General features: G+C 42.2%; 1 protein-coding gene across 9 annotated transcripts in view; it reads left to right on the plus strand.

Moving 5' to 3' along the window:
- The window catches only part of Rufy3 (RUN and FYVE domain containing 3), a 96,810-nt gene that overhangs the window by 82,162 nt on the left and 1,474 nt on the right, over window positions 1-13,174 (plus strand). For 4 of the 9 annotated variants that reach the window (XM_013150127.3, XM_005002674.4, XM_003467536.5 and 1 more), the window contains 4 exons: window positions 2,940-3,059; window positions 5,040-5,139; window positions 6,928-6,986; window positions 8,931-8,958. In XM_013150127.3, the coding sequence (XP_013005581.1) occupies window positions 2,940-3,059; window positions 5,040-5,139; window positions 6,928-6,986; window positions 8,931-8,958 (307 nt within the window). Of the gene's footprint in view, window positions 1-333; window positions 2,730-2,939; window positions 3,145-5,039; window positions 5,140-6,927; window positions 6,987-8,930; window positions 8,959-12,718; window positions 12,783-13,174 lie in introns of those variants that run through there. The other 5 variants (XM_005002675.4, XM_005002676.4, XM_005002678.4 and 2 more) reach the window with 3 other exon arrangements.

The following is a 13,174-nucleotide window of genomic DNA, read 5'->3' on the forward strand; positions in this document are numbered from 1 at the left end:
AAAAAAAGCTCGGGCTGCAGCTCAGTGTGAAAGCCCTGGGTTCATTCCCCAGGACTACCAGAAAAACGTGGTGTCCCAGAAAAGAAAGTCATCTAGAAAATGGCCTATAGTCAGTTGTAAGCTTATAACTTAACAGATTGATTTTAGTATTCGTCAGTTGTGCTTTTAAAGTATATCAGATTATTTTTCAGTGGATGTTTTTTTATGTGAAATTTAAACTGTAATAATGATTCATCTCTCTATTAAGCTGACTTGTTCTCTTGCAATCTTTGTGTTTCTTGTTTATCCATTCTCATTCCCCTTTCACTTCATTTTCATTTTTATTTTGTTTAGTGAAAAAGATTTGGTGAAACAGGCAAAGACCTTAAATAGTGCAGCAAATAAACTGATCCCAAAACATCATTAGGCATTTATGTAGTTGGTCGCCTCACAAGTCTGTTATCCCAAGTTAACTGTAAAAGGAAGAAACCGAAAGTTACTACATTTAAGCTCTGATCTATATAAATTGTCATCAAAAATTGGCTTTGAATTTGTTGGGTTTTTAAGAACAGTTGGATATACAGGTTGGGTTTATGTTAGTTTTTTCTCAAAGTTAGAAAATTTTGGGGCCAGGGATATAGCTCAGTGGCACAGTACCTGCCTGGCAAGCACAGGGTCCTGAGTTTGATTCCTGGTACTCCCCACCCAAAAAAAAAAAAAAAAAAAAAAAAAATTGGTATAAATTCAAATTAACTGCTAAATAAACTTAAGAAATATTTCCAATTTGACCAATAAGTAAAACACCATTGAAAAGCCTAGGGAGGTGAAGTTTGGTGCATATATTAACGCTGCCTTTATTGGCCAGCGCTGGGCACCAGCAGCTCAGGCATGATCTACCCCACGACTGTGCCAGAAGTCTGCTCCGTGCTGCCATGGGACGAACTGAACCACCCCTGCACCCTGGACTGTCTGAAGTAGCTCTGTGTCTCTTAGGCCACCCCCATCCCCACACACACTTTCATTATGTGGGTTATGTCCCCAAGCCAAGGATAAGTACTTAGTACCCTATTGCATTACAGTTCTATTAATAACCCAAGTTGCTTGCAACATTTTTGCCTTAGTGACTGAAAAAAGAGAAACAGCATCCTTACATTTCTTTAAAGTACATGGAGGTAAAGTTAGTGATTAGGTAACTTATAATAACATCATGTGGAAGCTTCAGAAACCCTCCTAATATTTGTCATCTTCTACCTCTGCCCCTTTCCTGCCGTTCCACTTCCAATGAAGTAGCTCAGAGTGAACAATTTTCATAAAAACACTCCTATTAAAAATGCACTATGGGGGCCAGGGATATAGCTCAGCAGTGCATGTACAAGGTTCTGAGTTTGATTCCCAGTACCCCCTCAAAAAAAAAAAATCTGCACTACACCCTTTTCTAATTTGTTTTGCTTTCTTCCTGGCAAGGACAACATATAGACATGAATGAAGATTCCTGTCTGTCCTTTCTTACCTGGAGACATTCAGTGCTTCTGTTACTTTTCATTTAGATGGGGATTTGCCGCAGGTTCTCAAAAACTAATAATTTAGTTACTAGAAAAACATTTCAGTGTAGGAATCAGATAAATTATAAACTCACATTCTTTATTATTTACTATCAAAAATAAAGATTCTCAGTATATATACACAAGCAATATTAGCAGGGCTTCTTTTTCAAAGTGACCGCAGATCTAAACCTTTCTGGGTTTTACATTGTAAATAATCCTATAAATACTTTGATTTTTTTTAAAAAAAAAAAAAAGATTTTTGATTTGCAGAGATAGGCTTTTACATAAGCCTGTATTCCTTAAAAAGGTCTTTACAAAATTTTGAGATTTTTTTGTTTTGTTTTCTCTTTCCAGTAAGCTTTGCAGCATTTTAGCTGTGGAAGTGAGGACAAAATAATTTATTTACTTACAGGCCTGTTTCTTTCTTCTTGGCAAAATTCAGAATTAGGAGAGTAAGATAGGTTTCATGTACGCTTCTTTTTTAGGTCCTTGAACCAGACTTGAACCCCAAATCAAGTCAAATAATACATGTTAGAACAGACTGCACAGAAGAAGATCTTGCACTTTTGAACATGTTTTAGGTTTACTAATTTTGCACCTATATAAATTAAATTTGCACTGAGTCACCTTTTCTATGAGCATTTGAAAGGAGTGATCAAATACTAAGTAAAGACTATACATAGCATGCATCTGCTTGTATTACATAAAATCCCAAAACATGATAGGTGCAAAATTATACAATGTTCAAGAAGCATCCATGGGAACCTTTCAGAGAACATGATTAGGAATCTTACGAGACCTAGGGCTGAGTTCTTTGTTCAATGGGTCACACACCACTTGGCAGGAATGGAAAGGAAAGAGACAGCCAAATTCTGACAGACTTCTCTTGTACAATAACCAGAAGCCCCGGTAAAGGCTGGTGTGTAATTCCAGTGATTTAAAATATGTTTGGAGAAGGGGTCAGAAATAATGTTAAGATTCCACATATGAGAAGGTAGTTACCCATAAGCACGTTCCAGCTGTGTGTGTAACACAGAAGTATAAAATTCTAAACCTGCTAGGAAATGAAAACAAATGGGTTAAATTCAAATTACTATGTACTTGAGGTTGGCTTTGGATATAGATTTTCTAAAAAGTGATGTTTTATTGTTTATCATCTAATGGCTGTACACTGTAGTACTAGAATAAAAAAAGTGGAAAATTGGCTTTTCCTCTGCCTGGTTCACCTTCATCTTGCTTTTTTAAAGAATTTGTTTCTTCTCCATCTTTTCCCTCACTATTTCTTTCTTTGTGTCCTGCAAAGTGTTTGCCCTGTCTCCCTGTGCCTCGTTCCTTGGGTTATTTTATTTTGTGCTGTGAATTTGCTCTCCCTCCATGGCTTTTGTTTTCATCCAAGTTCATGTGGCTCACATCCAGATTGCGCCTGGCTGAGCAAGGCCGCCAGTCAGCTGAGTTGGACAACCGGCTCTTCAAGCAGGACTTCGGGGACAAGATCAACAGTCTGCAGCTGGAAGTGGAGGCCCTGACCAGGCAGCGGTGAAGAGAGGGCGGCTGACATGACGGGGTCGGGTGCTGTCAAGCCAGACAACCCGTCTTTCCGTGTCCTTTCCCTCGGGTTGGGGTCAGGACAGCTTCACATACGTTAACTTTCCCAAATACTGTCACCATCTTCTGTATAGCAGAAAAATACCAAGATGTGCTGGTACACACAAAGCTGTAATCGCAGCGCTGCAGAAGCTGAGGCACAAGAATCGCCATGAGTTTGAGGCCAGCCTGATCTATTTACCTATTTCTCCTAAAACTGAGTCTTACATTAATGTTTGCTCCAAAAGACACAGTGGGGCTTATTTTTCAGGAGATTTATTCATGTATGATCACCTACATTTATTCATGTACAAAAGGCCACATTTACTTAAGTACAGGCACGTCGTCATTTGGAACATCACCATTATTCTCCAAACCCCAGATTCCGGCCTGGATTTCTTACAACTCCATTTCCCATAAAAGCATTGGCCCCGATCTCTCATGTCCAACCAAAAGGTGCTCCTTACACAAACACAGCCTGCTCATAATTCATCATTACAACACACAGCATTCTGAATTGTGAAGATTCATGTTAGACGCAGCCACATCCGACCCTTGTCCAGATGCATGTGTTGATCGTGTGTTGTGTCTGTGATCCAGCTGTCATTTGGCAGCAGGCTTCCAGGCTTTCCATTGGTGGTTACCTCATGTCCAGAGGCACCCACTTGGGTATCTACACATACTTCATTGTAATTGATGTTAATCATTTAAGCATTAAGGTCAATATCACTTATATCTATATTAATATTGTTAATTTATAATCCAATATACCTGTTATGTGTTACAGTCAGTATACTAAATGCATCCATCTTGGCTGGTGATATTTAATGGGCTTACTTTCAGGAAAATATGGTAGTTTTAAGGCCAGTTTAAATTACACGGTAAGACTTTATCTCAAAAAAAAAAAAAAAAAAAAAAGCCAAAAAAATTTTTTAGAAAAATATAGCTCAGGGTTCCAGAATAGTAGTTAATTGGCAACACAATGATGGTTTCCTGAAATTGTGTTATGTGCCATGTGCAGTCACTCTCGGTGTCTTCCCATCAACTCCTTTAGTAGGTGGTGGTACTGTGCTACTTTCATGTGCAGTTATAGCATGGAGGGGTTAAACATGTCCAGATGCACACAGTTAAACTAATACATGGAAACACTGTCAGTTAAAATCCTGTTTCTTTGACTGCAAACCTTAACTGGTCTCACGTTTTTTCTGAAATGAACTCCCTTGTGTGGTGAGGCCACAGGTTTCACACGGAAGCTTGCCAGAAATAAAACACACTCAGACACAGGTGGCTGTAATCGGGTGGTCCTGAGTACAAGTACAAGAGAGAGTACAAGTGCTCGGTGTGGAGTGGTATTTAGTGTCTGTGCTCTTTCTGCTACATTCTGATGACGTTTATAAATACTGTCATTCAGGTCCATAATTTGTTATTAGGACATAAGGTAAAATACTGATAATTTCAGTTGGGTACAGTGGCACAGCCTATAATCTCAGTGCTCTAGGAGGCTGAGGCAGGAGGATTACAAGTTCCAGCCCAGCCTGGACAATTTAAAGCTTAGTAAGGCCCTGCCTTAGAATAAAAACTAAAGAAGAGGTCAGTGGTATAGTTCAGTACAAAGGTTCTGAGTTCAGTCTCCAGTATCACCCCATAATGTGCCAGTATCGTGGGCATACTTACACATACATGCACGCATCCTGGTATTGAGAGTGGTGATCTTCAAGGACCACATGAGCCTTGAGTATACTGCTAATCACCCCAGAAAGATGAAACATTTGATGATTCTTGGTATTAATTGATTTTATTGTGCTTTAGTACTTTAAAATGTGGTTATGTAAGTCTAGCTTTTTATTCAAGTACTAATGACTGAAATTTAGCATTCTTAAAAAATGTAAATATAGGAATCCAAATTTTTCTCCTTTTTTCGGCTTACCCCAGGAATCAGCTTGAATTAGAACTAAAACACGAAAGAGAAAAGAGGTTACAGAACAACCAGAACCTACCCGGAAAGGCTTCACAGAGGCTGGAGCCCAAGATGGTAATGTGTGTTATTACTCATTCAGTGACTCTGTTCACTTTTATCGGCCACCTGCATAAACACTACCCATCCCTGTTGTGGGTCACACACTTAATTGCTGTGGCCTGGAGAATGCAGAGAGCAAACCAGAGAGAATAAGCAGAGGAAGCCAGAGAGCTCAATTCGAAGCCTGCCTTATGCACGCTGTAACTCAATTTAGTGATCTCTAGTGATTCCTTACTCTTTCAGTTTTTTAAAGATTATTAAGGTATCTTAACAAAAGTATGTGTTTCTTGGATTTTTGCTTGTAATTTTTAGTAATATGCTGTAGTAATCCCTCCCAACCCTGAATTTCCCTTTAACATTGTTTCAATACGGACACTTCTTTTTACCTTTCTCTCAGCTGTGAGGATTTCAGTTTGAGTTACACAGAGCAGGACATGGGCTTGAGGAGGGCTTAGCTAGCACTGCAGAATAATTTAAAGAGAAGAGACAGAAACTTGTGTGGAACAGTCTTGAAAGACAAGACCTTCAACTTATGCAAGCCTCAGGGAGCTAACATGGGCTAAAAGCCAGCCTTGTCAGAGTTCTTGTCAGAACTCTGAGAAGCGTGAGATATTTTTTCTTTTTTCTTTTTTTCCTTTTTATCGATACCGGGGGTTGAACTCACAACTACCTGCTTGCAACCTCCAGTCCCGAGATATTTTTTCTAATCAAAAAAATTATCCACTTTGTGTATGTGATTATATATGACAAAGCATGGCATAGTTTTAAGCTTAAAATCTCTAGAGTGAGCTGCTGATTAGCTACAGAGTAAAAAAAACTGGAAAGTGTAAATAGGTTACTAAGCACCACTACCCATTGCTGATCATTTAAAGTGTATCAGAGCCACTCCTACAAGATATAGTCTTGATTATTTTAGTTTAGTGAACGTAAACTCTGAAGAGTTTCCTTAAAATCTTAGCCTACTTTTTGCCTTGTATGTCCAAAGAGGCTTTAAGTCTCCCTCTTGGATTGCCCTGTTTAGGGTCTCTAGGAAGGTAGACATTGCACTGACCTCTCTCCTTGGATATTTAAGTAGTCTAAAGACATTCTCCATTTCTAGCAGCTGGGTGAACAGCAGTTGAAAGCAGGGGATGTGGTGTGGGTACATGCCTGTCTGAGGTTATGTGTACCTATAAACTGCCCAGGCCAGCTCTGGACAGTGGGCACTGGGTACATTGGAAGCTGTGGCTTTGTGTCAGTCGTTGCGTGCTGCAGAGCCTGGAGGCACCACGGCACTGAGGTGTCCAGGTGACTGTCCAGAGGCAGCATTATCAACGGATATAACAGTGCCTGCTTTCCCAGTTCTTCAGAGTTTTCAGGGGTGCAAGGAGGATAAATGTATATTCCTCCTAAGAAGTAAAATAGCTTGAAGGAAATAAGATACATTCCGTGTAAATAGGAGTCACACCTCATTTTTTTTTTTTTTTTGATCTTTTTCCTTATTTATCGGTACCAGGGATCAAACTCACGACTGCCTGCTTGCAAGGCAGGCGCTTATGCCACTGAGCTAAATCCCCAGCCCCCTCACACCTCATTTTACTAGGAATGTCTACTCTGAAGGTAATTTATTTTAATTATTAGTTAAGAAACTTACTTGAAACAGAGTATGAGGAAACATGCTTAAAAGTTAGAACCCTCCACAATTTTTAAAAAAAAAACCACTCAGATTCATACAAACTAAGGCAATATGAAAGAAAATATCTGCAATATCATCACTGTTCAGCACCCTGAATAATTAATAAATGGGTTATTTTCTTTTGGCAGGATGAGAGGCACAAAAGTCAAGAGGAAAATATTAAGCTGAAAAAGCCCCTGAAAGAAAGGTACAGGTGTTTGTTAATCAAGTATTAACTAAGATAAAATCATTTTGGGGTGGTGGGAGAGGGAGATTTTGATACTGTGTTGGCATTGACAGAGACCAGACAGTGACTTAGGATATTAATTTGAAAGACACTTTGAAGCAAAGTACATAAATAAACCATGTAACAGTTTTGAGCCAAATCTAATGAATGAAGCATTTTAGAGGAGTAATCAGGCTATTATTTGATTCTCTGCTAGATTAATCCTAAACTCAGTTATCACTTAAAAGATGATTTTTTGTGGGACCTGGTAGCGCACACTTATAATCCCAGGTGCTTATGAGGCAGTGGTGGGAGGATTGTGAATTCAAGGCCAGTCTGGGCAATGTAGTAAGAATCTGGGGATCTAGCTCAGTTAGAACAATACAATCTCCTACCACCAAAAAAAGGAAAAGGAAAAAAAATTATTTCTCATCTGTACTCAGAACCCCAAAACAAATGTATTTGAATATGGTTTGCTTCCATCTTTGCTCTCAGTTTCAAATAAATACACTCACTGTTTAGGGTCTCAAACAGATTCATGCAGTTCTTTTCTCTTAACTCTTCACCTGTATTAAAACTTGAAGGTTCAGCTGTCTGACACAGAGGGAGCACAAAACCATGCAAATGGGGTTGGAGAGCCTCTCACATGGCAGCCTGTTCTTGCTCAGGAGCCCCACAGACCCCCTACCAGGAGCAGACTTCGGCCCAGCCATTGTTCATGAGTGGCATTGTGGCTAACATGGTCCCCAGGGGGGCAGGCGAAGGGAGGTTCACTTCACTGCAGACTTCAAGTTGGACAGATGTGTCCACTTGAAAAGGTGGGGTAGAAGGTGCTGAGGAAGGATGCTGTAGAGGAGTCTGGGGAGAGCTGTCCGATGTCTGCTTTGGGGTAGGCCCTCTCTACAGGCCAGAGATGAGGCAGCATCAGCCTTGCACTCCAGAGCAGAGGTGTTGATGGGGCAGTGGGTACCCAGCCTGTGGGTGGGCCACGGTGCAGCTGCGCAGCCAGGTAGCTCTCAACAGGACACGGGAGCTCATGTTCCCCCAGCTTCAGTGACAGCCCTTTCCCATGACAGGGCAGCACAGGCCCAGAAGCAGGGATGGCACAGGCTGTGCACTGCCTTCTAGCTGCTGCACAGGCTCAGCCTACTTAGAAACTAAAATCAGCCTACCAGGACAGTGAGGAGTATCCCGGTGCAGTCGTGACTTAGCACTGGCACTTCTTCACACTGTGCTCACAGCCCAGAGTGTGCTGCACAGTTAGTTACCTCTTTACAGGAGTAGTCACTTGTTTCCCTTTCACAGACAAGAACCCACCATGGGCCTGGGCCCATGTGTCTGTTTCTAAACCCTGTTTCTCGTGTGACATTATGGAAACATCCGAGCCCATCCCAGCTGACACTGCAGTTACAGCACAGCAGCTCGCAGGCTTGTGTCCCAGGGCACACTTGCACATGTGTCTGCTAGTCACACTGCCACCAAAGCAGCAGGCACCTTTTTCCCAGAGCCAGATTGGGCCTTGCTTGCAGCTTGTCATTTCTGTCCATGTTGGGGACACCAGGTTACCTCAGCTTAGACTCATGAAGAGATGATTCCAACCTGAATGGGTTCTCAAGTGACATTCTCCTTCATTCCCCTTTCCTGATTAACTTGCTAACGCTGTCATTTAAAGAATATTTGAGACAAAAACTCCAAATGGGTTCATACAGGGATGCCATAATGTAGGTTAAGGATCAGACTCTAGTAATAGATTTAACAGGCAAAATTTCCAAAATGTAGGCAATTGTGAATAATAATAATGTTTCTTAACAATACAAAAGAACCACAGAATTGCTTATTTGAAAAAATAAATGTCGTCTTAATAGTTACTGGGATGGTACAAATGGAAATATATTAAGCTGTTACTGTTTCCTTTCTCCACTGTAGGCTGCAGTCTTACCCTACAGATGAACAGGTAACCAAGCTTCCCGTTTTAAACTGGTAAAAATGAAAGTAGTTGTTGGTGTTCCACACCTAGCCAGAAAATGAAGCAGTGCAGGAAGGAGATAGACAGGTGCAGCCTTCTAGTGGAGTCCTAAGCAGGGGCTGTGTGAAGTGTCCACATGCTGGATGGCATGTGTGCTAATGGGAAAGGGGTGGTGGCACACAACTGTGATATCAGGGCTGAGAAGCGGCAGGGGAATTGCTGCAGATTTGAGGCCAGCCTGCACTGTATAGCGAGACCCTGTCTCAAAAAAGCAAAAAGGAAATGAAACTAAAATATAACTCCACATCGATTTGTAAATGGGAATCATGTAGAACCAAGAGTCCAGGAAGTAGCACAGCTTTGAGCAGTTCACTATTGTCTAATAGTTCTCACTTCTTGTCAAAATACTGTGAGATGCAGGAGAGCTTGCTTTGCTGTTTTTTGTTTTTGTTTTTTTAAGAAAATGATTTTTACTGGGCCAGTACAGGTATACACTGGACTACAGGTATAATGGTTACATTCAGCTAGGGAATCTGTACCTGTACATGATGTATCTTGTGTTTTTTTCCCATTCTCCTCCACTCTCATTCCCTGCAACCCCTCTCTCCCTCCCCATTTACAAAAGCTTTGGCTCCATTTTTTCTTTCTTTCCTCATCTTTTTGCTTTTTCTTTCCTCTCCTCCCCCCATTCCCCTTCCAATTTGAACATTTTATTTCTATTGCATAATACCTATTACACATTTTGGTGTTTATTTACACTTTTGGTTTGTCACACCTTTCACTTAAAGAGTATGGCCTCAAGGTGTGTATTCATTTAGCTAGAACTGTCTCCAGTGTACCCCTCTTTATGACATAGTAGTACTCCATTGTATTAAAAAAAACACATTTTCTTTACCCATTCACCAGTTGATGGGCATTTGGGTTGTTTCCAAGACTTTGCTATTACAAACTGTGCTGCTGTAAATATATGTTTGCTTATATTGCTGTGATACAATGCTGTTAATTCATTTGGGAAGAGGAATAGCTGGGTTGAATGGAACATCTTGTTTTAGAGACTCCACCCGGATTTCCACACTAGTTGTACCAGTTTTTTCTTTCAGTTAGCTGTTTCTTACATAAAGAGGAGAAATAGTTTTTGGTGGTTTTGAAATAAATCAACATCAGCTAGGCATGGTGGTGCATGCCTGTCATCACAGCACTCAGGAGGCTGAGGCAGGAGGATCATTGCAAGTTCAAGATTAGCCTGGGCTACAAAACAAGCCCAAGGCCAGCCTGAACAGAACAGCAAAACCCTGTCTCAAAAAGACAAAAAAAAAAAAAAAAAAAGTTAGCCTAAAGAGTTGAAAATACTTTATAGAGTGACTCAGATTCAAAATACTAATATAGTGACTCAGATTCATTGGTGTGATAAAATGAGCTACACACTTTTGACACAAGTAGACAAAGGGTGCACACTTAGCACACTGCACAGTGAGCACACAGCAGAACCGGGAGTAGCCACCAGACACGGAGCCCCTTCTGTGACCTCTGCACATCTAGCATGTTGCAGCTGACAGTTTGCAACACAAATGTGCGTGAGTTAGGGTGTACTGTGTGACAGCCTCACAAAAGACAGTAAGTGCTACTGTCCAAGACACTCTTTTTGCTTCCCTGTTTGGATCTAAAAGGAAGCCTGCTTGTTCTGGGGAGCTGAGACAGGAGGAATACTGGGCCCCAGGCTTGGGTCAGTATCAGAAAGGGCTAGGAAGGACTGCAGCTGAGGCCAAGAGCCCTGGGTTCATTCCCCAGTGCCCCCTCCCCCAAAGTTACTGCTTTCCATTCTGGATGGTAGATGGGAGAAGGAATGGTAGTTACTAAAACTTTTTAGACTTTGTACTTAGCTTCAGCTTTATGAGTAAAATCATATTACTTTATTGTAAGACTTACGAGCTGGAAGGTAGAGGCAGCCCACCAGAGCTGTTACGCAGTAAGACAGCCTGAAATGCGGTTCTTCAGTTCCCAGTAGTGTGTAGTGTGGTTCAGTTTGCAATAGCTGTGCAGTCACACTGTCTGCAATGCTATGGGAACTAAGTGCTCACTGCGGGGCCGCTGCTCCCTGGAATGCCGCAGGTGTGTCCACTGTGCCCAGAGGCCAGCAACCTGAAAGTAACTGGCAGGATGTGGGCACTATGGCCTCTTCTCAGGGCCTTGCTGAGGTTACTGTGCACCCTTGGTGCTGAGCATGGGAGCTGGAGTTAGAGCAGTGTTCACCAGCCCAGTTCCCTGCAGTCAGGGTGCTCATGTCAGAAAAGCTGTCATTAGGTAACTGTAGTTTACACTGGGGAGCGAAGGTGCGCTTCGAGTGCAGGCAACACTGTGCTCTGGGCCACAAGGCCATTGTTGTCCCGAGTTCGTAAGGTCAGAGCAAGACCCCTGAGACTGGTGTTACTAAGTGCTCACTGCTTGTGAATCAAAGTACAGAATCGAGTCCTGTACCCAGTCTGACTGTGGGTTTTTTGTGTGTCTTTTTTTTGAGACAGGGTCTCACTATGCAGTTCAGGCTGGCCTTGAGCTCACTTTGTAGCCCAGGCTGGTTTCAAACTTGCAACAATACTACCTGAGCCTCCCCAGTGCTGGGATGACAGGCGGGCACCACCACACCCACCCTAAAGGATTAAACCTTTTTTTTTTTTTGGTACTTGGATCAAACTCATGACATCGCATTTGCCAGGCAAGCCCTTGTGCTACTGGGCTAAATCCCTGGCCCTGACTCTAACTTTAGAGCCTGCCCAGCCTTCCCCCCTCTATCCTCATCCTGCTCAGAACCCCCGGAAGGGCATTCTTACCTGGGACAGCTTTTCCGGCATTAGGCCAGGTGATAGGCCTGGAAGGGAGGAAGAAGAGAGGAAATGGAGATGGGTCTTTCACAGATGAGAAGGGTGCCAAAGCATGGAGGAGGAGTGCAAGTGTACTGGGCTCGGGCAGGACAGGCAGGAGGCTCCCAAGTGCACAGCCAGGCTTGTGCTCACTCAGATGTGCTGGATGAGCATGTATTGTGCGGGGCATGATTCAGCACTGAACACTGAGTGCTGACCCTGTCTGACTACTTCGGGATAGCCTGCCCGTGCAGTTCAGGGCTTGAATTGTGATCCTACCATGTCTCAGCGGGGCTTGTGCCCATACCCAACTCATAGCTAACCGTTTTTTTTCCTTTAATATCCCATCCAACATGACATTACACAGTGAAGGCTCCAATGTATGGACTAAACCTGGAGATGTGCATCCACATGACCAAAACTGAAAACAAGCTTTTTGTGTTTTTGTCTTTTTGAAACAATGTCTCTCTGTGCAGTTCAGGCTGGCCTTGAGCTCACTTCTTAGCCTAGGCTGGTCTTGAACTCACGATTCTCCTGTCTTAGCCTCCCACGTGCTAGAATTACAGGTGCATACCACCACACCGAGCCTAACAAGCTTAATCTAATGGCCATTTCTTTGGACAACCTGTGTAAATACAGACAGACTGTATTTCACCAAATTTTTGAAGACATCTCTAATAGTTTTAAAACAAAATTTACTATCATCTGTTAAAAGAATCTTCAAATGAAATGAAAATGTTTAAGAGTTACATAGTATCTGTTTGAACTCCATTCTTTCCACAATTCTGGGGGAAACCAAGTTGGATGAGAACAATCAGAATCAGTCGTTAGGTTCAATGTTGACCTTATGGGGAAATCCAATTTGGTTCTCATCTAGTTTGGTTTGTAAACAGAATCATGGAGAGAACAGTTCCTGAGGATACCAGAGTATCTTCTCTTCATAGCACATGTAACTCGGTAAGTGAAGGATTGTACTCATAATCCCAATATTAAGAGTCAGTGTCTTACGTAAATAATCCAAAACCAGATGTGGCACATGCCTGTAATCCCAGCACTCAGGAGGCTATGACAGGAGGAGGATCCTTGAGAGTTCCAGACCAGCCTGGGCTACAAAGTGAGCTCAAGGCCAGTCTGAACTGCATAGCGAGACCCTGTCTCACAGAACCACACATCCATCCATACATACATCTCACTGTTTCCTTACCACTGAGATACAGTGGAATAGTGTCTTCTGCTGCTTATGGGTAAATACAGGAACAGCCAGGGATATAGCTCAGCAGCACAAGCGCCTGCCTGGAAAGCAAAAGGTCTTGAGTTTGATTCCTGGTACTAAATACAGGAACAAAAAG

The sequence above is a fragment of the Cavia porcellus genome, unplaced genomic scaffold, assembly GCF_034190915.1.
Source record: "Cavia porcellus strain 051 isolate PalLab524CR breed Dunkin Hartley unplaced genomic scaffold, mCavPor4.1 scaffold_30, whole genome shotgun sequence".
Lineage (NCBI taxonomy): Eukaryota > Metazoa > Chordata > Mammalia > Rodentia > Caviidae > Cavia > Cavia porcellus.